Raw genomic sequence first — 26,853 nt, forward strand, 5'->3', positions numbered from 1 at the left:
CAATTCCAAAATACAGACATGCTTTCACTTTCGCAAGATTGAATATACTGTCTATGACTGTACTTGAGGGTCGATTTCAAAAAATTCCACTGGAAAAATGGTTATGTCCACGTGGAGATGGCAGTATTGAGTCAGTGGCTCATGTACTTGCACTCTATTTATAATGATATGAGGAGTGAGGTTATTATTCCTCTATTATTGTCTATGCCTGGTCACTTAACCATTGCAACTGTGTCCTTTCTTTTAGGTGATCAAGATGACAGCAAAAACTGCAAGGTTCTTAGCGGGGGCAATTAGAATAAGATCTATTATTTGATTATTGATGTAAACCTCCAAAATGTATTTTTTATAGTTAAGTTTTTACCTCTTTCTTCAGTACATTTTATTTTATTGCTATGACTAGTGGCTGATGCAATGAAGATTCTGATTCTACCTGATCATTCCCCTACTTTCAGGCAAGCAGCCAAAGGCAGGTGGGCATTGTGCCCCGAAATTCAAGGCCCCCAAATGGCAGTGCCAAATTATTGCCTCGCTGTTGACTTGACGCCTTGAACTGTTGCAGTAAAAGGAGAAATTGAACACTTATCTTGTTGCCACAGTCCTGCAAAACTGGCATTTGTAAGGCTGTTACCTTTTGAACATCAAGGTCTGGCTGAATGTCGATGCTGTCTGAAGCTTGCAGCAAGTATAAGGAAGTCAACACCAAACTTAACAGCACACCTGTCATCCTTGCAATGGGCTCGCCTTTGCACCAGATTTCTTTCTTCCTTTCTTCCTTTCCTCCTTTCTTTCATGATGGCTCTTTATAACCTTCAAAGTTTATCTAAGCATATCCACCTATCCACCTCTTTGAAGCTAATTATCCACAGGGAAACAAGATAACCAGGTTATTTTCAGAAGAAATGGTTTCATCAGTACCCATATTCAGAAAGCTCTAGCACACCATGCACATCACAGCTTGTCCCACTGGAAATCTGAAGAGTCAGTCTGTGACTGGAGCCCACTCCATGAATGGAGGGAATATTGCCAACTTTCAGTGTGTGGGGGTAAAAATGCTCAGAACTCTGAAGTGGAGTGGGCTTACTTTTAACGATGCGGTGGCCAAGGATTCTCAGTACACCCTCTTTTTAACAGAAGAAAGCATTGGTACAAATGCAAGTGGTGCCTAGCTTGCCATCAGCAACATGGAACTATTATGATTTGTTTTATATCTTTATTTTGCCATTCACATGCTTATTTATAATAGGGTTAGATGTAGGGGATGAGTGGTGTCAGCTTAAGTGTAGGGCTGGCGGGCCCATGAGCCTTGCTGAGGCAGTCACCTCAGGCAGCAAGCTGGGGACAGTTGAGAGGGCTGGCAGGTCTGAGGAACCTCAATCGCTGCCTGCCCACTGAGACGCTTCCCTCCTCTTCTGCCCCAGGGAGCACACTGCTCACACCACCTTCTCTTCTCCAGCCTCATCTTTTCTCCCCTGCCTTCAGCACACCGGGGTTTCCCCAGGCCGCCTCCAGTCACTTCATGTGGAGGAGGAGGATGTGGGTGCCATTTTCCATTTTGCCTCAGGTGGCAAAATGTCATCTGTCATCCCTGCTTAGGTGGGTATTTAGGTAGGTAGAGTATGCAGGTGGTTGTTGTTTCTAAGGTATCTTAGTAGAGACAATTTTCACAATGTTAAAAATGCAAGTAGAATTTAGTTTGCATCTATGAATATTCTGGGATGAGGGCCTGGAGCCTCCCGTACATCCTTGGCCCTCTTGGAGGTCACAAAGCCTAGTGCTCCACTCCTTTGCTGAGTCCAAACTCCCTTTTGTGGTCAGCAGAGTGACTGTCTCCACCACCTACTGAGCTGGAGAAACCCAGATGACTATCCTTGTATCGTTTTATTTGGTTATAGCTACACAGGGCATGTGGGGTGAGATAATACTTCTGTTGTACTACACCAAGACACAGCTAAAACAGTATTAAGCATGTGTTTGTGTCAATCTCCGCAACCCCAGAGTCGGCCACGACTGGACGTGATGGTCAGGGGTCCCTTTACCTTTACCTAAGTCCCATCCTGCACAATCGATCACATGCATGCAAATGGTATAATTTGAATGGCAATGCCTATCAATTTGGGGTGGGGGGTCTGGACTCCTTAAATATTTTCTGGAAGGTGGGGGCTGAAGGGACCATGGCCCCTAAGAGTTGACTCTTATGAATGAGTCCCTGTCTTCTTTAACACCCACACACACACACACACACACACACACACACAAACAATAACATTTCTGGTATTTCTGATTAAAGGCCTCCTTTCCTCCTCCTGATCTGTTCCAGATCCAGGCAACTCCAGGGCTTCATAAGGAGGAAGACTAATAAAGTTAACCCCTAAGGCTTAGAGGAAGCTAAGCCAACTGAGGTCCCATCTCAGTTCTGGCCCCTCTCCAGTGGGCGCCATTGCCATTATAAGAGAACAAGGGAGGTGTTCATGGTGAGTTCAGGCACCTCAATTTCTAGAAAAATAGCATTGGTAATAATAACAGTCCAAAGCAGAGTGTCACAAATAAATTGTCTAAAGAACAAAACATAGAAACTCAGCGAAAGTCGGGGAGAGAATTTTATTTTGAAAATGTTCACAAGGTCCCCCCCCCCCAAGTGGCCACCTGGGCCACTTATTGTATCTCCTCGGTGAGTGGTGGTTGCGGCCCGACTTGGGGCCTCCCTCACTGCTCAGACGCAACACACCAGTTTGAGCGCAGCACGTCTCCCTCAGCTGCCGTGGGGGCTCAGGGGTTCCCGCCAAATCTGCTAATTCAAATGAGCCAATCCACGGCAGCCTTAAGGCTGATGAATGGACCTGAGAGAGGCAGGCTTCACTCAGGTCCGCTCGGCAACTATAATTCCCATCTGACCCTGCCCTCCTTGTTGCAGCAATCCCATTGCTAAGGCAAGTCAGGTGGGGAAGAGTGTCACTTAGAAGTTCAGTTATGAGGCACTAAATGGGAATAACATTTAAAAGATACTCAACGGTATACTTTTGAACAGGGGGAAACAGCAACAGCAATGTTTCCCAAAGTATAGTGAGGGGAAAGAGAAGAAACCTTTGTTTAATGTATGTGTGTGTGTTTGTGTGTGTGTGTGTGTGTGAGAGAGAGAGAGAGAGAGAGAGAGAGAGATTAAAGATGACAGGAACTCGAACCACCTTTGCACAATAAAATGAGGAGAACTGGTAGTCAGCAAACGTAGAGAAATGCTATACATCAGACAGGCTGAGGTCGCAAAGGCAGCTTGCGTCCATAAAATAAAAAATGGTGGTGGTGGTGGGGAATCAATAAGAAAAAGGGAAGGTTGCACAGCGGTGTATGCACAGAGAAACATGGTTTTTAAAGAAGAGACTAGGGCAAGGCTACCAGATTTTCTTCAATGAATCCGGGGACACTTTTCAACTTCCTACTAAATTGATGGATTGATTTGTAAATCCGGGGACTGTCCCCAGGAAATGGGGACGTCTGGTAATCATAGACTTGGGTGGACTTGTGAATAAAACTAGATTTATTACAGAACAAATGGGAGTCATTGAGCAGAAATAAGGAGTTGTTGTATGACAAGACTTTACCATCTAAGTTTCCTTATATCCAGGGTTGCCAGATCTCCAGGGCTGACCTGGGGTATCCAGGCGTTAATGCGCCATAGAGGCTTGTTTAGGTCGTGTGTGTCAATAGCGGCTTCTCTGAATGCTGTGGCTGCTTCAACAGTCAGTTCTAGCCCAGGAGACTCAGGTTCTGTCCACACTTCAATTCGTCCTGCACTTTCTTAGCACTTGTATCACATCAGTAGCACTGAACCAAACGTTTTTCATTTATATTTCAATACAGAAACACACAGACACACAAAATGCTTTTTTACTACTATATCAGAATGAACAAACACAAGCACCTTAAAACTTGAAAAGAAATTTGTTCCCCTTCCTATCTGATCCTTTTTGGGGCTCTGGAACAGAGAAACACACACTTTCCCTTGTGGCACATTGTATGGCATTCCTCTTTAATCTCTTTCACCTCCACACCTTCAGTCTCCAGCCATGCCTTGAGTAAAATTCAAGTTGTCTCCAGAGCCCATGGTTGTGCGCTTCTGGTTCTCTGCCCCAGACACTATTTTCTTTAAAACGTGTCCCCCTTTTGCACTGACATGGGCATTGTGACAAACTGCACACATATGAGAGAAAGCAGTTTCTCTTTCCAGTGCCAATGTGTGTTGGACGTGTGACCACAATGCAAAAGCAGAGAATGACTGGCTATTGTACAACATCCAAAATTGTCTCCCTGCTTTCTTGGGTGCAGGGTTGGTGTCTTGTGCCACAGCCACCTCAAACTTTCTATATTATGGGCTGTGTGGATGGTCTTCCTTTAATGGCAATTAAATTATGGTCTATTTTTAACTTGTCCTTGCTGGACTCCCACTTGAGGGTTCCAGAGAAGCGATAATGGTATGCCTTGGAATGCCAGTTGCAAGAACATGGGTGTGAAAGGACTATTGCGATCATGTCTTGTTTGCAGGCCTCTGATCGGGACATCTGGCTGGTCACGGTAGGAAACAGAATACCGGGCCAGATGGACCTCTAAACTGATGCAACTGGGCACGTCTTATGTGGTTATGATGGTTGTTGTTAAAAATACCAGAAAGGAATTTCCCCCTGCTCCGCAGGTTTTGCCTTCCCCATAGCAATTGTCACAACTTTGGTGGTTTTAGGCCTTGGGCGAAATCCTTTAGTCTATCTTCCCTAAATAGGGGGTGGTGTGAAGTGGTGACTCACCCCCCACCCTGTGCGGCGGTGATTCCAGGGTTCCCTGTTAAAGGGGTTTGTGTGAAGGGAGTCGCTGGCCATACACTGAAAGGTTGTCAGTTAACTCCCCTGGGTTGCACAGAAAAGGGCCCTGGCTGCTGCGTAAACAAACGTCTTACAGTGCCCCCTCCCCGGATCCAATTAACCCTGATGTGCCTCTGTCCCCCGGCTGGGAGGGACACACACCCAATGCCTAAGCCAAGGTCTTCCTGAAAGTGTTAATAAAGTTGTGGCCAATGTAAATCCCATAACACTTCATGAGTTATTCATTCCTTCTGGTGGTCTCTTGGGGGTCAGGGGGTCTCCGCCTGGGCATGCAATTAGCACTGATAGAAAAATTAACCACAAAACCAAAAACTTTTTGGTAGCTAGGATTGCATGCGGTAACTGGAACTGCAACACGGTTGCAAATACAGCAGTTTAAGGAATGTACACTCCAAAGTAATCTTACCTCACATCTTTGCAAAAGGTGGGTTTTTTTTGTTCTACTACAGTTTCTTGTATGGTAACTTGAGAAAATAATTTTAAAATATTTTCTAAAAAGTGTGCCAAATGACTCTTGTTGGTCTTGCTGAACAGTATCTTTATGAGCCAGAACCCAAATGCAAAGACCGCTGACTAGTTGGCTGCCTTGGGAATGGTAACTGTGAGTTACACACAAGGTCGCTATGCAGCTAACCAAGACTCCAGAGGCTAATGCTCTGAGTCAAAAGGGAGCCCAGAGCAAGAGAGCATGGCTGTCCAGGTAAGCAACTCAGAGGTGTTCTCTTCAGCGCAGAGGGACTGGCCTTTATCCTGAGGGCTTTGCTTTCTAGAATTTCAAGCCATAACACTTGTGGAGCCCTTTTCACAAGGACAGAGAAGCATTGGATAAGAAGCATCAGCTATCACAGGAGGGAGAAGAGAAGCAGAGGTTCTGCTTTGCAAAGAAGAATTGGCTTACAACTCTTGCAGAGGCTCATCTTATCTCTCTTTACACATGTACATTTACATCTGTGATATTACACAGGTGCTGTTGATAGGAACAGCAGTCAAAGTAGATGGTGCACAAGGGGACAATTCCAAAAAAATATAATAATAATCAATGAGGGCTACAACTTTAAAACAGAGTTTTAATGCGCAAAGCAGAGCAAAAATCTCAGTTCGCACAGAAGTGCTATACAAACCTAAGCCTGGTGGGGCAGTGTAACAGGACCACCATTTTGTTTCTTCAGTTGTAGTCCTGCCTGGCTTGGGCAAAGTCCCACACACCCAGACAAAGAAAAAATGAAAGAGAAGGAGATTTGGCAGGATATTATCTTAATGCCCAATTCCCTTTAATTCTGCGACCTGAATTTGTGAGTATGTGACTGAATCCCATATGTAATATAATAATAACCTGGAAGTGTCCCTAATTCGTTCTCTGAACATCCATCTCTGACAAATAGAAAGGGTCCCTCCAGAATGATGCAATTCCACAACGTGTCATTGGCACAACAGTGCATTAGTGGTGAATTTGTTTTTGACTGCCCATGCATCCTTCTGCTTTACTAATTGTTCTGTGATGTTTCCCCAGTCTTACCACATTATTGCCATATGGAGGGACACAACTGCCCCTGCACCTCTTTTCAGTATGTCAGCCAAGGAGTGCAAAAGCACTGGGGTCTTCCACATTTGTCACCAGACTGCTGTCTTGTGGGTTAGATGTGCAACCCATAAGGGAGTCTGCCGATTCTTGGCAGTACGAAGAAGAACGACATCAAAACACCAAGTTGGGGGAGAGAGGTTTTCTGTCAAAGCAGTTTCTCCAATTGTACCACTGATAACCCAGTCTGGCACAGCTGAGTCTCTCAGGCCATAGCCCAGGGGTAGGGAATTGGAGGAATGCTGTTGACATATTATATCTTGATTTATTAAAATAAATTTTATTAAGGTTTATAATGAAAAATTTAATATATTTTCTCTATTTTTAAACTACCTAATAATTTTATCTAAATACAATAAAAACATGCAAAGTGGTAGGGTGTGTGTGTGGAGAAACTGAGGAGGAGGAGAAAGAAAGAAAGAAAGAAAGAAAGAAAGAAAGAAAGAAAGAAAGAAAGAAAGAAAGAAATTAAAAGAGAAAGGTAGAAAATTAAGATTCAGAAAGTAAAGAACTTCCAATTCTTCATCTGTCTGCTATATAAAAACAATATTCACTTCATCCCACCCAATATCACACCCACCAAATATAGTATATATTTTAATAAAAAAATTATTGATTTTTTATTAGTTTTTTCAATTATAAAGTAATTTAGTGGAACCGTGGCTCCCGAACGCCTTGGGAGCTGAATGTTCTGGCTCCCAAACAAACGAAAACCAGAAGTAATTGTTCCGGTTCTTTGGAATGTTCTTTGGAAGTCGAATGCCCAGCACAGCTTCCGCAGCTTCTGATTGGCTGCAGGAAGCTGCTGCAGCCAATCAGAAGCCTTGCCTTGGTTCCCAGACTGTTTCAGGAATTGAACAGACTCCCAGAACGGATTAAGTTTGGGAACCAAGGTTCTAGTGGAACCATTCCACTGTAAAGTGATACAAAGAGAAAGAACAAAGAACACAACTGCGTAAATGGGAAAACATTATATTAAGATATAAAAATATATATCAGCCTCTTGGCTACCACTGTTTTGCAGTGTCACGAAAGACGGCATATAAATTTGCCAATTAAAAATAAATAGATTAAAATAAAATTGAACACGTTTCTGTCTTTGATGGTTTTAATTGGTTTTGATGGGTTTTGAATACAATTAAATGACTGACAGTGGCATTGATACACCATTTTGTTACATCTCTAGGGATGTGATCCAGTTGATTTTCTATCCAAATGGGATGCTTTTACAAATTTGAGCCATATTTGCAGTCACACACAACCCCAGGTTCCAGGATTTAACTCATGCATTCGGGCATGGAGCTGTGGAAGAAAAAAAGATAATGTCTCATAGGAAGATGTGGAATTGGGACCAGGGAGCAGAAACCTGGTAACTAGCTAATAGGGACACTCTAGCTGTATGGACACCTCAGCGCTAATATACATACTGATTCCTTCATCCTCTTTCCTTGTAGGGAAGGTGCTGTAGCCATTTGATCATTTTAGGTGCTCTTTCTGTACGAGGAAAGTTGGCTTAAGAGAACCAGCAACCCTTTCCCCATTAATTCACAGGCAGGGTTGGCACCACTGCTGAAGCCCACACAGGAGTAGGAGGCCCATTGTAAGACCTTGTCGGTTCTGCTGCTGGCTTTTCACCTGCACTCTGCAAGTGGGTGAGTAGCAAAAGGAGCAAGGAGAAGAAAGACAACCTCCATTGCACACCTCCGCCACGCTCATTCTGGGAGGTAGTGCTGATTGGATCCAGAGCGAGAGGCAAGCAAATGAGCAGCAGGACCAATGGTGCAGAAGAGGTAGGCCCATTTAGGAAGGGGAGCACATAGAGAGCGTGTTGCTCAAGCCTCCCTTCCCCAGAAAACACCCTAGAGCCCACACAGCTTATACTGCTGAGAGAAACTAACGTAACAAACGCTACCGCCTGGGACCAGGATATATTGAGAGATGCACTTCCCATCTGAAGCTGTTTGTGCTTGATCAGATCAATGGCCTCACCTCTGCTTTCTGATCTACCTCAGTCAGATGCCTGATTGAGGTAAAGGAGGCGGGTCTTTTATATTCAAGTAGCCTGACTGTGGAATGCCCTGCTGGACAGATCTCCCTGGATCCATCACCAGTTGCTTCTATCAGGGCTATTTGGATTCACCTGTTCCATTAGACATACTACTCTTGATCAGGTGATGGTGGATGCAATTGAAGATTTTAAAAATACAGTATATATTTTTATCTGCCTTTCTTTTATTATGCCGTTTGGCTGTTTTTACATATGTTGTTTAATGCAATGTTCCTTAGCTTAATCTCATTTGTGTTCCATTTTTAGAAAGAGAAGGAAGGAAGGAAGGAAGGAAGGAAGGAAGGGAGGGAGGGAGGGAGGGAGGAAGGAAGGAACAGAGAGAGAGAGGGAGAGAGAAAGAAAGAAAGAAAGAAAGAAAGAAAGAAAGAAAGAAAGAAAGAAAGAAAGAAAGAAAGAGAAACTTCACCATTATTTACCCCAAATTGAGAAATAATAACTACTCTTACCAGATTTGTGTAGATAGATAATCTTGTCCGCTGGCAAATCCAGGGATTTGGCGACAGCCTTGTATATGTCTATTATGTCAGCTGATGGTTCTGGTTCCCTAGCTTCAGACCCCAAAAAGATGTCACATTAAGAATTGGGATAAGGAAAGAGAGGGGGAAGGAACAGACATATTTTGGGTTGGGGGCACATAGTTAAAGAGGTATAAGATAAAGCCTTATTTGCTGCTATCATGATTGAGTGAAAGATTAATAAATATTTAACAAACTTAGTGAGAATCTAGTGAGCTTCATAACGTGCAACTTTCTGAACAAAGCTCACAGAAAGCCATTTAGGTTATTTATCCTGCAATGTTAATCTGTTATAACCTTGGTTTGAGTACACAATACCTGCATAATCCTGAAACCAATCATTCATGGTTGTGAGTAGTAGTATTATGACCTACCATAAATGAATGGATACTGGAAACATTCCTGGGGTAAAAGAGTATGCCTTTATGCAGAAAACATGTCTGACAAAATGTAATGGTATCTACCATAATCCCAGTTTCAGGGACCTGTTTTTATAAGTAGTCTTTCATGTTTTAATTCTATCAATGCTTAATTGTTTTTAATGATGGCTTTTTCTATGTTTTTTCCTTATTTTTAATTTGTAAGCCACCTTGAGTCTCTGTCAGGGAAAAATGTGAGGATATAATTAATTAATTAAAGCATGAGATTCGCCACCAAAAGGATAGTAAAGGGACCCCTGATCATTAGGTCCAGTTGTGGCCGACTCTGGGGTTGCGGCGCTCATCTCGCTTTATTGGCCAAGGGCACCGGCATACAGCTTCTGGGTCATGTGGCCAGCATGACTAAGCCACTTCTGGTGAATGAGAGCAGCACACGGAAACGCCGTTTACCTTCCCGCTACAGCTGTACCTATTTATCTACTTGCACTTCGTGCCCTCAAACTGCTAGGTTGGCAGGATCTGGGACCTACCATAACAATGCAGACACAATGTATAATAGCGCATGAATCTGTTCTAAAATATCTAGCTGTGCTGGCTGAATATATCTTTCAAATGCTAACTGTACCACAGCACTAAAATACAAAGGGTTGCTCACAACCTTGAAATCCAGGTGATGCAGATAGTGTGGAGCAGACATATTTCTGAAAACAGGTCAGATGCATTTTAATTCATAAAATCTTCAGCGGCATATAGTTTATGAATGGCTTCTGCTTGTGCATGAAGCCAGTTCATATAATGTATTATGCTGCTGAATATTCAGAATTTGAGAAAAGTGATCTAAAGAAAAATAACCACTGTATTTTTATATTTTTATTTGGCAGGTATACCTGACACATCCAATAGCACACACTCCTTGCAAACACACACACCAGTGCACTCCCCCCCCATCCACAATGGCACATACTATAAAGATGAAGGGCCTTCATTATTGTTGTGTCAACGAAAAGCAGGTGATAACGGCTGTAATCTGCTTTCACGAAATATAAGGTGATCCGCCCTAGATGTGAAAAAGAACCACAAAAAAACCCTTTAAGGGTGCATATATCGCTTTTCCCTGTACAGTTGCTAGATCTGATAGGTATGTAGCCTTTTGACTAAATAGGTTAAATCTAATCCCCAATTAATGCAGACCCTTTGGCACAATTAAAGCTTATGAGGGAGTCTTAAAGCTCGAAAACTGAAATATAAAAAGAACTTACTCATTTCAATTCCCAACAAGTTATTTTATATGCTCATTTTAACCATATGAACACCTATTTATTTATTCATAAAAATTGTATATTACAATTTTATAAAGCAAATAGCAAAACAGTTTACAACATTTTTCTAATAAGTAGTTAGACTCACTGAACACACTGCACTCAAGTATATGCATGTTTACACCAAATATTTTTTTTAAATCATATTTATTAAAATTTCCAATAATAACAGAATAGAAAAGATAGAAAAGATAAAGAAAAGAAAGAAATAAAAAGACCAACTTTAAACCCTTATTTTCATAACCTTCTTTCTGGGACTCCCTCCTCCCCCTCCCGACTGTATTCCCCTTTCCCTAAGTTAGTTCCACAAGCTCTCATTCCCAATTTAAACCTAATATGTTGTACCTATTAGCCAATTTAAATTACAATCTTAGCATCACTCCTCATCTTTAACAAAATAGAAAAAAAAAGATTTTCCCCCAAGATCTACCCCGTTTCCTTCCACGAATTCCCCCCTTTTTTCCCCAAAACATGTTAAATCAAAATACCAAAGTTATATAGAAAGATAAAAGATAAAAGATAGAAGAAGATTCAAAAAGTTGGTTACATAGCCTTTGGATTCTAAAATTCCCCCTCCCTTCCCCGGTTTGGATTCCCCATGTCCACCAGTCTGTATGTTGTCGGCCTGGAGGTCTCAAGTCCACAGCCAAATTTTTCTCAGTCCATCTTGCCGGTTTTCTTTAAATTTGCTTATTTTGATGATGTTTAACTTCAAAAATCCAGTCTGGTAGAGGCCTTTAATTTTCCTTGGTCCTTGTTGCTCCTCCCATTGTTCTTTCCGTGACGTAGTTGGTCCTTTGCTCTTTTGTTTCTTACTTTCTCAGGTTTCTGTCTTGTTCAGCTGCAAAACCATTCTTATTCCTAAATCTAGTATCTCTACAGAGGTTTGTTATTCAGGAACAAAAACGTACGTCCAGTTCCTTCCTTGCTTCTATAGAAAAATTCTATTGTATTTTGAACACCTCTGTAAGGTAAAGGTAAAGGTACCCCTGCCCGTTACGGGCCAGTCTTGACAGACTCTGGGGTTTGTGCGCCCATCTCACTCTATAGGCCGTGAGCCAGCGCTGTCCGGAGACACTTCAGGGTCACGTGGCCAGCGTGACAAAGCTGCATCTGGCGAGCCAGCGCAGCACACGGAACACTGTTTACCTTCCCGCTGGTAAGCGGTACCTATTTATCTACTTGCACCCAGGGGTGCTTTCGAACTGCTAGGTTGGCAGGCGCTGGGACCGAGCAGCGGGAGCGCACCCTGCCGCGGGGATTCGAACCGCCGACCTTTCGATCGGCAAGCCCTAGGCGCTGAGGCTTTTACCCACAGCGCCACCCGCGTCCCACTGTAGACAAAATAATATTTCAGTTTTGCTGCTTTCCCAGGAGATAAGACCTGTGCACATCCCGGAGTAGTTTTCCACATACGCCACTTGTAATGTCCCGAAACCCCTCTAGGGGGGTTGCAGTAACTTTGTGTCCTCTAATCCAAAAGTCAAGTTGTTGTTTCTTTCCCCCCCGACATTTTGTATCCATATTTATATCCAATTGTAACAAAATTAATCAGCAAAATACTTGTAACAAAATCCTCTTTATATTCTCAAGATTTGACAGCTACTTTGACAGCTGTCAAATTCTCCGTCTCTCTCCACCAGGTTCTCCGAATCGCCCCAGTTCCCGGGGGGGGGGTTGCCTTTTCCCTCTCGCCCTCGACTTTTCTCCTCCAGCACAATTCTTATAGTATCCCATCATGGAATTGATCATTTTTGTCAGCAATAAACTTCTGAATCGATCTTGGTTTCCCAGTCCTTGTTTTAGCGTGTTTACAATCAGGGGGGGGGCTGACTTCCTTTTTAGATCCCCCCCGCTCGTGCCGAATCCGAAAAAAAATTCCTTTTTTCCCCTCCTTTTATACCTGGTTACCCAATTACTCACGGGTTGTTGTTAAATGTCCGAATTTCCAATGGAAGAAGCCAGCGCTCTCCGACGAATGGCATGCGGCTGCGCTCGGCAGGGGAAGCGATAGACTCACAGCACCACGCCGCTCCCCGGCACCCGATCCGTAGCCTTTAAAAAGGCTCCTTCACGAGTCGGGAGGGCGCTAATGGTACCAGCCGAGTCCCCATGTCCACGGGCTCCGTGCCCGTGGTTTTTAAGGGTCCCCGCGTCGCCGGCGCGGTAGGACCCAGCCCCTGCCGAGCAGACTCCCTCGGAGCTCGGAGGGAGTCCGCCATTCGGCGATGGCGCCAACCCGGAAGTCCATGTTTACACCAAATAAGTCGTATGCCCAAGTGAAAAACAAGTAAGGACATTTGTATGTTGCCCAGCTAACTCTTCCAAACCAAAGGAGAAAAGTACCAGAAGCCGGGGGGGGGGGTGTACAGGAACCCTCTAAACAATGAAAATTGTACAAGAAGTTATTTAAAAGTAGGCAAAACAAGACTGCATGCAAGATGAATAATATACATGAATAACTGGGATCTCCTTGACTACGTTGTTTCATGCTTCAGAAGAACAAAATGGCATAGCCTCGTTTGATTTTTCAAAACTGTGTTGAACTATGTTCATTTTAAATAGTGTAATACAATAAATAACCTTACCCATTTGAATGTCCAGAGGCAGCCATTTAAAGCATGGGTCTCAAGAAGGGCATTCAAGATGTCTAGCTGCGCTGGATGCCTCTCCTACCTTATATCCTTTGGAGTAGATATGAGCAGCTCCCGCTATGAGCAGCTCCCTCTTTGGCCACCCACTGATCTGGAAGAAATCCACGGACTCATTTCTAATCTTAAAATTGGAAAAGCCCCCGGTCCCGACCTAGTCCCGGCGGAAGCTATAAAACTTCATGCATACTGGTGGGCGAAAATCCTGACCACTACTTTTGATGCCGTAAATAACAGTGGGAAGGTACCAAGAATATGGAAGGATGCAATTATTGTTCCAATTCATAAAAAAGGCTCGACAGATGATCCGGGAAATTACAGGAATATCAGTTTATTGTCATTAATTGGGAAAATATATGCATGGTTCTTGTTAACTAAGCTTACTAAGTGGGCCGAAGAGAACAACCTGATTGGGCCTGAACAGGCTGGTTTTAGACCGAATCAGTCAGCGGTTGACCAGGTCCTAGTTTTATACCACCTTGCCTGGAAATATTCCTCCCCAAATAGAGGCCAACTTTGTGCGGCCTTTATTGATTTAAAGGCCGCTTTTGATAGCATCCCCAGAGGATTACTTTGGGGGAAATTAGCCCGATGGGGAATAGACAAAAGACTTCTGTGGCTAATAACTAAATTGCACGACGGATCGGCCGCTAGGGTGAGAATCACTCCAGCCGGCGACCTCTCAAATCCAGTAACTATCAATAGAGGTGTTCGTCAAGGATGTATCCTTGCTCCGACCCTTTTTAATCTATTTATAAGTGATATGAGGGCATCTCTGATAGAGTCTCAAGAAACGATCCACGCCCCCCGTCTTGCCCAATATCGTTGCCCCCTTCTACTCTATGCAGACGACGCAGTGATCCTATCCTTCTCAAGAGTCGGCCTCAGGAGGGCATTAAAAATCTTCAAAGTTTACTGCAAATCAAATTTTCTTACAATTAACCATGTTAAGTCCAAAGTTCTAATTTTCACCAAGAGTCGAAAAACCTATAATTGGAGAATAGACGGAAAAGCTATTGACCAAGTCTTTAAATTTCAGTACTTGGCAGTCTTTCTCCAACACAACATGGGCTGGAAGGTCCATATTGCATATGTATTAAACAGAGCTAAAGCCCTTTCCTATGCGTTATTGCGTTTTTTCTTTTCAGATGGGGCTTTCCATATTCCATCAGTGTTAAAAGTTTTCAAGGCAAAGGTGATTGCAACAATAGCATATGCAATCCCATTATGGGGGTCCTTTGTTAACCTAACCCATTTGGAGGTAATCCAAAACCAGCTTTTAAGAAGGTTGCTAAAATTACCCAGGTGTGTAAGCAATACTGCTATACGACTGGAACTAAATGTTACATCTCTGGAAACCACATTATGGAAATGCATCCTCTGTTACTGGTTGGCATTATGGCATAAACTTCCAAATCTCCACTTGATACAGTGTCTCTGGAGAGATGACTTCCCTAGCCCCTGGGCAAAAATAATACATGGGAAACTTGTGTCCCTAGGACTATCTCCATCCGTACTATTAAAATTGGATTTAATTTCTGCCAAAAGAATTATAACTCACAAATTAGAGGAGATGGATTTACAATTTAATATTGCGACAGGTGGTGGCACCTGTTCGCCGATAAACCTTGGCTTAACACCACCAACGAAACTTCCATCTGACTTAACTACCTTATCTGTGGTGACGCACAGGTATGCCTTTATAAAGGCTAGATTCAATGTTTTCCCATCAAACGTGTTGGGTAACAGACTCTCCAACGGTCAGATCTCACTCCTCTGTGACTGTAAAAGTGGATCTATAGAATCGTTATATCATATAATCTTCTGTTGTCCATTACATTCGGCTGCACGGTCCAAGTTTCTGGCCCCATATTTATTGAGAATTGCTGACGGTCCTCAGGAAGCCCAAATAATATACTTATTAAACGACGAAGATACAAGTAGATCCCTCGCAGTAGCTAGATACCTGATTAATGTTTTATTTCAAAAGAGGAGAAATGGATCGCTGTATGTCTCTGACAGCTTAGCTAAACTTAAGAACCATCAATAAGTGCCAGAACTAAGGCGCATACCCCCCAAAATCTGATGGATCTGAATGGCGGTTTACATAGAGGGAGTTTATTGTGTATAGTGTTTACTTAACTGAAGTAAAATTGGTTCTATATGGGTGTTTTAACTTGGAATTGTATAAACTGTATTGTTTTTGGATAAATTCTGATGTATTGTTTCGATATGGGCCAATGGCCGCAATAAATCTAATCTAATCTAATCTTTGGAGTAGGACAGTCCCATGAAGAACTGATTCTACCACCACCGCTACCACCCCACCCCCCACCCTGTATATGGGCAACGACTTCATCATGCCATGTTTGGTTTGGTTTTAGTTTTTAAACGTTTTATCACTTTTTGCAGCATCCTCAAAATGTTACTGGAATCAAAATGCTGACAAGCCATATCCCCTCCCCTCACTGAATCCGTATTTATCACTTCTCAGAGGAATCCAAAGTTTAAAAAGTCTCTTGCCAACAACCTATCTGTGATTATCCTCAAGGACCGAGTTGCAATATTAAGCCCCCATTAGGAAGCCCTAACTGGTGGGGAGAGAGGTAGAGAGAGCAGAGGTGGTTTGAGAACAGATTGGTTTCCCATGGAGGTGGGTAAAATATTATAAATTCCCTCCAGCCTAAGGGAGGAATGAGCCACTTGAAGTTACCTTTTTTATATATTCCAGGCTTCTCACCCGGAATCAATCGATTCACCACCTCTTTGCATTCATTATCTCTGGCAAGGGAAAAAAATATATAAGATCAGAAAAGTGTCTGCAACAGGAAACATCCTCCCACCCCATCCATGCCTGAACCAACTGAAATTCTGGTGTGGGGAAGTCTTGTGAGTCTATGTAGGGAAATCCTTGCCAATCCAATGCCCTCCCAATGTTCTAGACTAAACATCACCAGCCCCAGCCGGTATGGCTGCATGATACAGAAACTAATAAGAACATGACTGGACTGGTTGGAGTTGATAGGGACTGTAGTCCAAAACATCTAGAGCAGCCTTTCTCAACCTTGGGTCTCCAGGTGTTTTTGCCCTACAACTCCCATCCCCCTGACCACTGGTCCTGTGAGCTAGGGATCATGGGAGTTGTAGGCCAAAAACATCTGGGGACCCAAGGTTGAAAACCACTGATCTAGAGGGCACCAGGTGTTTCTTGACAATGAAGCTCTGAAATGGTTCCACAGCAAATGGAATGTTCTTGAGTGTTCTTGCTACTTTTGGGCTAAGTTCTTGGGGGTTGGGTGTCTGGTAGAGCGTGAGAGTCCAGAGCACTTACATTTCAAGTGATGAGTCAATAAGTCCAATCCAATGTGGGAAATTGCTGGGCAGGACCTTGGAGAACTTTCCTTTGGCATGTTTGCGCAGAGTTCTCTCAGAATCAGGCATGCTGATGACTTCTGAGGCCTTATTATGACAGGCTGGTCTGATAGCTCTTGAGAAGGTGTCGAGCCAACAGACAGTGTACTGTACATTATCTAAAGGCCTGTTGCCCTATTCTGCATCTGCTTGCTCTTCCAGGAAGGAGGTGAGAAGGACAGCCTAGAAAGTGTGTGTTCTGAGCCTGACAACTCCAGCAACATCACATCCTCTGACCTGGAGGGTCATGGGGGGGGGGGTGTCTCCAACTCTCCAGGTATTGATTCCTTGCCCAACATGATGGGCAACACAAGTAGCTGCCTGGGGAATAGAGTTCTGGAAACTGTGATGGCTAATGGGGAACCCCACACAGAAAACATTTTGCCATCAAAATGTAAAGAGAAGGATTCAGGGGTGGGAGGAAGGTGCATGAACATATCTTCTTGCATAATATTCTGTCCCTACAAACTTGCAGAATTGCAGCTGTCAAGACTCTAGAATTTTAGTGATTACCCCACTTCGAAAAGTGTATTCATGAATCTTGAAGCACAAAGAAAGGTAGTGATCAAAGTAATCCAAGAGAACTTACTGATAAGCCTCTGCTACATAAACCATTTCTCCATTGTTTTCAGGTTCCACTGTAACAAGATGTCTGTAGTAATGCGTTAGTTCACCTCTCTCTAGCACCACTGCAATGAGAGTCCATCTTCCAGCCAACTAGAGAAAGAAGTTGGTATAGTGGTGTGTTTTTTTCAGAAATGCATGCTGGGAAATGATCATCTTTCCACTCGCATCACTCCAGGCAGCAATCCCCACTCTGTCCCCCCCCTTTCCTTAAGACACCTCGACTAGTGTAAGATACCTTAGCTTGGAAGAATCAGAGGATACAAACAGAACTCTCTCACATAGCTTATGACCTTCTTGGATCCTCTGTGCAAAGGGAAAATGGCGTCACTGATGTGGTGGCGGCCTCTTTTAGGATTTATGTATTTTTCAGCCATGGCAATAAAGGGAATTTTTACAGCTCTCCAACCAGAGGTAGGTAAGGGCCATGTTATGTGCTGTGTGTCACTAATCCACTATCCTCTCTCTCTCTCTCTCTCTCTCTCTCTCTCTCTCTCTCTCTCTCTCACACACACACACACACACACACACACACACACACACACACACAGTTTACATTTACTGGAAATGTGGTCTTTTTCTCTTCCCAGAAAAAATATGTGAAAAGTGTAAAACTGTGTTTCTACTCTTCTGCATCACAGCACTTTTACCCTTCACATTATAGATAGGTTTTGCTTTGTTTCAGTTGTGTGTTATTTGAAAAGCAATAAAGATTACTGTGCAATGATGTGGAGGAAGATGCCATGTAGAAGCATCTCCTTCTGACATCATGGTGTGGTTGCGTAGCAGAGAGAAGAGAAGAGAAGAGAAGAGAAGAGAAGAGAAGAGAAGAGAAGAGAAGAGAAGAGAAGAGAAGAGAAGAGAAGAGAAGAGAAATGCTGCTTTAGTCTGAGATCACAAATCAGCCACAAGAGGCACATGAATGTAGCAAGTACTGCAGAATTACTCTTAAGTAAGGAAGTAGTTTTTGCTTTGTATTGTGGAGACTGGAGACAGTGTTTGGTGGGATGGGGCTTCATTATGAACATTATGAAATAATCACAAACTTTTAAAGGAAAAATAAAGGGCAGTGATTGGTAGCAGCAATACAGAAATTAATTTGTCTATTTAAAATCTGTAACAGTTTCACAATTAAGAGATCTTTGGCACAACAAAAAACTCTCTTGGGGAGACAGATCTGGCCCGCAGGCTGCAAGACCCCTGACATAAAGACAGTAAGAGCTGGAAGTAAAATTCATACAAGTTCAAATCTATACTCAAAATCCAAACCTGGGAGTTTGTGATTTACATTGACCAAGCAAATAAGAGACCATATCCCAGAATGTCCCATATCCCATATGTCAAAGATCTCCAGATGGTGCTATTTAATGCTCCCTTGTGCTAAAGGATTGTTGGAATATTTACCTGATCCGATCAGAGATGTGCAAAGGAAAAGTGCCAAAATTCTGACATGCTTTTTCCATACAAAAGGTGGCAAACACATACCATCACCCCTTGAAGTGTTTAAAACTAAACCCCTAGCAGAGTTATTATATGGGGCTCAGATTTGGACAGGCCCTCACTTTGGATAATAATAAATAATAATAATAAATTTTATTTATATCCCGCCCTCCCCAGCCGAAGCCGGGCTCAGGGCGGCTAACAACAATAAAACAGTACAAAAGTACAACATAAACAACATTCTAAAATCATTCATTATAAAAATTAATTAATTCAAGCCACTGGCAACCATTGGGCCAGAGCTCTGCGAAGATTGTCGAGGGAGGGAGTCAGGCTGTGCCCTGGCCAAAGGCCTGGTGGAACAGCTTTGTCTTGCAGGCCCTGCGGAAAGATGTCAAGTCCCGCAAGGCCCTGGTCTCTTGTGACAGAGCGTTCCACCAGATCGGAGCCACAGCCGAAAAAGCCCTGGCTCTAGTTGAGGCCAGCCTAACCTCTCTGAGGCCTGGGACCTTCAAGATGTTTTTATTTGAAGACCGTAGGTTTCTCTGTGGGGCATACCAGGAGAGGCGGTCCCGTAGGTACGAGGGTCCTAGGCCATATAGGGCTTTAAAGGTTAAAACCAGCACCTTAAACCTGATCCTGTACTCCACCGGGAGCCAGTGCAGCTGGTATAGCACCGGGTGAATGTGATCTCGCAGCGAAGACCTCGTAAGGAGTCTCGCTGCAGCATTCTGCACCCGCTGGAGTTTCTGGGTCAGTCTCAAGGGCAGCCCCACGTAGAGCGAGTTACAATAATCCAGTCTGGAGGTGACCGTCGCGTGGATCACAGTGGCTAGGTCAGGGCGAGAGAGGTAAGGAGCCAACTGCTTAGCTTGGCGGAGATGGAAAAATGCCGCCTTTGTTATAGCTGCAATCTGCGCCTCCATGGAAAGGGAGGTGTCGAAGATTACACCCAAACTCTTAACGGACGGTGCTGGCACTAATTGCGCCCCCGCAAGAGATGGGAGTTGCCCCCCCAATCCCATATCGCCCCGTCCCAGCCACAGGACCTCTGTCTTCGAAGGATTTAGCTTCAACCGGCTCCCACGTAACCATCCAGCCACAGCTTCCAAACATCTGGTCAGTGTGTCTGGGGCCAAGTCAGGATGGCCATCCATCAACAGATAGAGTTGGGTGTCATCGGCATACTGATGACAACCCAGCCCAAAACTCCGAACAAGCTGGGCGAGGGGGCGCATAAAGATGTTGAAAAGCATCGGGGAGAGTATCGCACCCTGAGGTACTCCACACACCAAGGAGTGGCGCGATGACAATTCCCCCCCAAGCGCCACCCTCTGTCCCCGACCAGAGAGAAACGAGCGCAGCCATTGAAGGACTGTGCCCTGGATCCCCACGTCGGCAAGGCGGTGGTCCAGAAGTTCGTGATCGACCATGTCGAAAGCTGCTGATAGATCTAGAAGAATCAGCAGTCCCGACCCGCCTCGATCCAGCTGTCTACGAAGGTCATCTGTTAGGGCGACCAGAGCCGTCTCGGTCCCATGACCAGCGCGGAAGCCGGACTGGAATGGATCCAGAGCCGATGTTTCATCCAGAAACCCACCAAGCTGTTCAGCAACCGCTCTCTCAAGCACCTTACCCAGGAACGGAAGATTCGAAACTGGGCGGTAATTGGATAGATCTAAAGGATCTAATGATGTTTTCTTTAAGAGCGGGCGCACCACTGCCTCCTTCAGTTCCCCTGGGAATGTCCCCGTGCCAAGGGACAAATTGATGATATCCCCCAGGAGGGCCCGCACCTCGTCTGGACACGCTCTAATCAGCCAAGACGGGCACGGGTCGAGAGGACAGGTGGTGGGCTTTCCAGCTCGGAGGAGTCTGTCCACATCGGCTGGGGATATCTGGTCGAAGTGGTCCAATACTGGACCCGAGGACAGTCGAGGGGCCTCCAGTTCCTTTATTGTATCCAAATTGGCAGGGAGGTCATGGCGGAGCGACAAGACCTTCTCCGCAAAAAAGCTCGCAAATGCCTCACAGCCGTGTGTCAATTTGTTATTTAAATTTGGCTGTCCCTCAAGGGACGTTAAAGATCTGATTATACTAAATAATTGCGCTGGGCGAGAGCTAGCGGATGCAATGGAGGCCGAGAAGTATGACTTCTTAGCAGCCTTCACCGCCATCTCGTAGGTTTTCATAAAAGCCCTATAAGACGTTCTTGAGGCTCCGTCACGGGCACCCCGCCATACTCGCTCTAGCCGTCTGAGGTCCCGCTTCATTTTCCGGAGCTCCTCGGTAAACCAGGGAGCCCGGTTTCTGCGGGGTCGCAGAGGGCGCTTAGGTGCGATCTCATCGATGGCTGCCAGGAGCTGGGCATTCCAGTCCTCAACAAGCTCTGTCAATGAGTCGCCAGGGGGAGCAAGGTCCCGCAAGGCTTGGCGGAATCTCTCAGGGTCCATCAGCCTCTGCGGGCGAGCCCAAATTGGCTCGCCACCTAAGCAGGGTGGGGGTGGAAAGTCAATCCTGGCTTTCAGAGCGTAGTGATCAGACCATGGCACCTTAATCGAAGGAGACATGATCACATCTATACCGACGCCAAAGATCAAATCCAGCGTGTGGCCTGCTTGATGTGTGGGGCCCGAAACAAACTGGGAGAGCCCTAGTGTCGCCATGGAAGACACCAGGTCCAGAGCCTGTGAGGAGGGAGTGGCATCAGCATGGATGTTGAAGTCCCCCAATACCAATAGGTTAGGGAACTCCAAGGCCCAGCCGGCCACCGCCTCCAATAGGCCTGACAGGGTGGCTGCTGGTGCGCTAGGTGGCCGGTACACCAGCCAGACAGCCAAGCTCACCTCGGAGCCCCACACTAGGCCAACACATTCAATGCCGGGAATCGATGGCGATGGCAGAGCCCTGAAAGGACAATCTTCCCGGATTAATAATGCCACCCCTCCCCCCCGGCCCACAGTCCGCGACTGGTGGAGGACAGAGAAACCCGGGGGCGCCATCTCTCGTAAGGTAACTGTTGCCCCTTCGCGCACCCAGGTCTCCGTCACACAAGCCAGGTCGACCCCCTGCGAGATAAAGAAATCTCGCAGGGTGGCGGTTTTATTGCCTATAGACCTGGCATTGCACAGCACCAGTGACGGAGGTGAGTAATCCTTGCTCACCCTACCCTCGTCCCTCGGGATGGGGCGCAGATTGGAAAGGGTACGAGCGTATCCATATCTCGATCCCCTTCGCCTGTAACATCTGCCCCCACCGCCATACCTCCCTCGCCCCTCCACGGTAGCAATCCCAGGCCTCATAGTGGCCTCCATTGATGGCAATTAATATTATTCTTTCGCAGCCTAGAACAATAAAACCTTAAAACAATAAAAACAAAAAACAAAAACAACCCAGAAAACAATAAAACAATACAAACAAAACTGCAAAAATTACAAATTCATCAAAATCTAACAAATTCCCCAGCCCACCCAAACATCCATCCCACCCCCATATATAGAATCGAAAGGGAAAAGGAAATATTAAAAAACAAAAACAAAACAAAACATGTTAAAAAGAGCTCTGCACTCCTCCGGGTCCTCCTGGGCAGTAGCAGCATCAATGGCAACAACCATCCTTGTGAGGCCCCACCCTGGGCCAGATAGTAAGTGGCAGGAGCAGTCCTTGTGAGGCCTGTCAGGCCCTCCCTGGGCCAGGTGGTAAGTGGCAAGAAGGAGCAGGGCCCTCAGGCACTCACGCAGGAGAGTCTTCCTGGGCAGCAGAGCAGTCCTTGTGAGGCCCCAGGCCCCGCCCCAAGCCAGATGGTAAGTGGCAAGAGCAGGGCCCTCAGGTACTCACCACAGGGGAGTCTTCCTGGGCAGCAGAGCAGTCCTTGTGAGGCCCCAGGCCCCGCCCCAAGCCAGATGGTAAGTGGCAAGAGCAGGGCCCTCAGGCACTCACCACAGGGGAGTCTTCCTGGGCAGCAGAGCAGTCCTTGTGAGGCCCCAGGCCCCGCCCCAAGCCAGATGGTAAGTGGCAAGAGCAGGGCCCTCAGGCACTCACCACAGGGGAGTCTTCCTGGGCAGCAGAGCAGTCCTTGTGAGGCCCCAGGCCCCGCCCCAAGCCAGATGGTAAGTGGCAAGAGCAGGGCCCTCAAGCACTCACCACAGGGGAGTCTTCCTGGGCAGCAGAGCAGTCCTTGTGAGGCCGCAGGCCCCGCCCCAGGCCAGATGGTAAGTGGCAAGAGCAGGGCCCTCAGGTACTCACCACAGGGGAGTCTTCCTGGGCAGCAGAGCAGTCCTTGTGAGGCCCCAGGCCCCGCCCCAAGCCAGATGGTAAGTGGCAAGAGCAGGGCCCTCAGGCACTCACCACAGGGGAGTCTTCCTGGGCAGCAGAGCAGTCCTTGTGAGGCCCCAGGCCCCGCCCCAAGCCAGATGGTAAGTGGCAAGAGCAGGGCCCTCAGGCACTCACCACAGGGGAGTCTTCCTGGGCAGCAGAGCAGTCCTTGTGAGGCCGCAGGCCCCGCCCCAAGCCAGATGGTAAGTGGCAAGAGCAGGGCCCTCAAGCACTCACCACAGGGGAGTCTTCCTGGGCAGCAGAGCAGTCCTTGTGAGGCCGCAGGCCCCGCCCCAGGCCAGATGGTAAGTGGCAAGAGCAGGGCCCTCAGGTACTCACCACAGGGGAGTCTTCCTGGGCAGCAGAGCAGTCCTTGTGAGGCCCCAGGCCCCGCCCCAAGCCAGATGGTAAGTGGCAAGAGCAGGGCCCTCAGGCACTCACCACAGGGGAGTCTTCCTGGGCAGCAGAGCAGTCCTTGTGAGGCCCCAGGCCCCGCCCCAAGCCAGATGGTAAGTGGCAAGAGCAGGGCCCTCAGGCACTCACCACAGGGGAGTCTTCCTGGGCAGCAGAGCAGTCCTTGTGAGGCCGCAGGCCCCGCCCCAGGCCAGATGGTAAGTGGCAAGAGCAGGGCCCTCAGGTACTCACCACAGGGGAGTCTTCCTGGGCAGCAGAGCAGTCCTTGTGAGGCCCCAGGCCCCGCCCCAAGCCAGATGGTAAGTGGCAAGAGCAGGGCCCTCAGGCACTCACCACAGGGGAGTCTTCCTGGGCAGCAGAGCAGTCCTTGTGAGGCCCCAGGCCCCGCCCCAAGCCAGATGGTAAGTGGCAAGAGCAGGGCCCTCAGGCACTCACCACAGGGGAGTCTTCCTGGGCAGCAGAGCAGTCCTTGTGAGGCCCCAGGCCCCGCCCCAAGCCAGATGGTAAGTGGCAAGAGCAGGGCCCTCAGGCACTCACCACAGGGGAGTCTTCCTGGGCAGCAGAGCAGTCCTTGTGAGGCCCCAGGCCCCGCCCCAAGCCAGATGGTAAGTGGCAAGAGCAGGGCCCTCAGGCACTCACCACAGGGGAGTCTTCCTGGGCAGCAGAGCAGTCCTTGTCCTTGGATCTAGAGAAACTGTTCAATCTAAGATCCTAAGGAAACTTTTTTCTGTTCCATTCTTTGTTCCAAATGCTTCATTGCACTTAGAATTACAGATTTGGTGTAGGACATTTATTGGCTTTGCCTAAATTTAAACCCCACTGGTCTACTACACTTTGTATCACAAGATTGTCATGAGAGCGCTGGGACTAAAATTGTCAACCAAAAGCTTTACTTTTCTGGTTTATCACCAATACAGTTATTAACACTGGGCTTCAGTAAAGCAAATAATTTAATATAATACCGTGCGACTGAATAATCTGGCCACAATAAGGACATTTTATCCATGGTATGATTATTTCCCACCTTGACATTTTGGCACCCTATTTTGCAAAATTTAACAATTCCAAAATACAGACATGCTTTCACTTTCGCAAGATTGAATATACTGTCTATGACTGTACTTGAGGGTCGATTTCAAAAAATTCCAGTGGAAAAATGGTTATGTCCAGGTGGAGATGGCAGTATTGAGTCAGTGGCTCATGTACTTGCACTCTATTTATAATGATATGAGGAGTGAGGTTATTATTCCTCTATTATTGTCTATGCCTGGTCACTTAACCATTGCAACTGTGTCCTTTCTTTTAGGTGATCAAGATGACAGCAAAAACTGCAAGGTTCTTAGCGGGGGCAATTAGAATAAGATCTATTATTTGATTATTGATGTAAACCTCCAAAATGTATTTTTTATAGTTAAGTTTTTACCTCTTTCTTCAGTACATTTTATTTTATTGCTATGACTAGTGGCTGATGCAATGAAGATTCTGATTCTACCTGATCATTCCCCTACTTTCAGGCAAGCAGCCAAAGGCAGGTGGGCATTGTGCCCCAAAATTCAAGGCCCCCAAATGGCAGTGCCAAATTATTGCCTCCCTGTTGACTTGACGCCTTGAACTGTTGCAGTAAAAGGAGAAATTGAACACTTATCTTGTTGCCACAGTCCTGCAAAACTGGCATTGTAAGGCACAAGAGCTTACACAAGAGGAGTATTGTGAGGCAGAAGAGCTGTTACCTTTTGAACATCAAGGTCTGGCTGAATGTTGATGCTGTCTGAAGCTTGAAGCAAGTATAAGGAAGTCAACACCAAACTTAACAGCACACCTGTCATCCTTGCAATGGGCTCGCCTTTGCACCAGATTTCTTTCTTCCTTTCCTCCTTTCTTTCATGATGGCTCTTTATAACCTTCAAAGTTTATCTAAGCATATCCACCTATCCACCTCTTTGAAGCCAATTATTCACAGGGAAACAAGATAACCAGGTTATTTTCAGAAGAAATGGTTTCATCAGTACCCATATTCAGAAAGCTCTAGCACACCATGCACATCACAGCTTGTCCCACTGGAAATCTGAAGAGTCAGTCTGTGACTGGAGCCCACTCCATGAATGGAGGGAATATTGCCAACTTTCAGTGTGTGGGGGTAAAAATGCTCAGAACTCTGAAGTGGAGTGGGCTTACTTTTAACGATGCAGTGGCCAAGGATTCTCAGCACACCCTCTTTTTAACAGAAGAAAGCATTGGTACAAATGCAAGTGGTGCCTAGCTTGCCATCAGCAACATGAAACTATTATGATTTGTTTTATATCTTTATTTTGCCATTCACATGCTTATTTATAATAGGGTTAGATGTAGGGGATGAGTGGTGTCAGCTTAAGTGTAGGGCTGGCGGGCCCATGAGCCTTGCTGAGGCAGTCACCTCAGGCAGCAAGCTGGGGACAGTTGAGAGGGCTGGCAGGTCTGAGGAACCTCAATCGCTGCCTGCCCACTGAGACGCTTCCCTCCTCTTCTGCCCCAGGGAGCACACTGCTCACACCACCTTCTCTTCTCCAGCCTCATTTTTTCTCCCCTGCCTTCAGCACACCGGGGTTTCCCCAGGCCGCCTCCAGTCACTTCATGTGGAGGAGGAGGATGTGGGTGCCATTTTCCATTTTGCCTCAGGCGGCAAAATGTCATCTGTCGGCCCTGCTTAGGTGGGTATTTAGGTAGGTAGAGTATGCAGGTTGTTGTTGTTTCTAAGGTATCTTAGTAGAGACAATTTTCACAATGTTAAAAATGCAAGTAGAATTTAGTTTGCATCTATGAATATTCTGGGATGAGGGCCTGGAGCCTCCCGTACATCCTTGGCCCTCTTGGAGGTCACAAAGCCTTGTGCTCCACTCCTTTGCTGAGTCCAAACTCCCTTTTGTGGTCAGCAGAGTGACTGTCTCCACCACCTACTGAGCTGGAGAAACCCAGATGACTATCCTTGTATCGTTTTATTTGGTTATAGCTACACAGGGCATGTGGGGTGAGATAATACTTCTGTTGTACTACACCAAGACACAGCTAAAACAGTATTAAGCATGTGTTTGTGTCAGTCTCCGCAACCCCAGAGTCGGCCGCGACTAGACGTGATGGTCAGGGGTCCCTTTACCTTTACCTAAGTCCCATCCTGCACAATCGATCACATGCATGCAAATGGTATAATTTGAATGGCAATGCCTATCAATTTGGGGTGGGGGGGTCTGGACTCCTTAAATATTTTCTGGAGGGTGGCGGCTGAAGGGACCA

At 46.0% G+C, this 26,853-nt stretch overlaps 1 protein-coding gene across 2 annotated transcripts; it reads right to left on the reverse strand.

The window, feature by feature from the left end:
* Positions 1-7,540: 7,540 nt before the first annotated feature.
* On the reverse strand, positions 7,541-25,447 carry LOC308578795 (epididymal secretory protein 4-like). Of its 2 annotated transcripts, XM_081179363.1 has the most exons (6): positions 25,317-25,447; positions 17,384-17,511; positions 16,097-16,164; positions 10,378-10,470; positions 8,965-9,066; positions 7,541-7,752 (listed from the first exon to the last, which is right to left on the reverse strand). In XM_081179363.1, exons 1-6 carry the CDS (start codon positions 25,410-25,412, stop codon positions 7,733-7,735), a joined length of 507 nt encoding a protein of 168 aa, XP_081035489.1. In that variant the 5' UTR covers positions 25,413-25,447; the 3' UTR covers positions 7,541-7,732. The 2 variants fall into 2 exon arrangements, with proteins under 2 accessions (XP_081035489.1, XP_081035490.1); XM_081179364.1 differs by lacking the exon at positions 8,965-9,066.
* Between the last annotated feature and the right edge of the window lie 1,406 nt (positions 25,448-26,853).

Source organism: Podarcis bocagei (assembly GCF_964188305.1).
Source record: "Podarcis bocagei genome assembly, chromosome: Z".
NCBI lineage: Eukaryota > Metazoa > Chordata > Lepidosauria > Squamata > Lacertidae > Podarcis > Podarcis bocagei.

Coding starts and splice junctions, on each gene's coding strand:
- LOC308578795 (XM_081179363.1), bottom strand. CDS start 25,412: ATGACAGGTGTGCTGTTAAGTTTGGTGTTGACTTCCTTATACTTGCTT. Junction 9,067..10,377: donor GAAGGCCCTTCATCTTTATA/GTATGTGCCATT, acceptor TGGGGTCTGAAG/CTAGGGAACCAGAACCATCA. Junction 7,753..8,964: donor TATCTATCTACACAAATCTG/GTAAGAGTAGTT, acceptor TTTCTTCCACAG/CTCCATGCCCGAATGCATGA.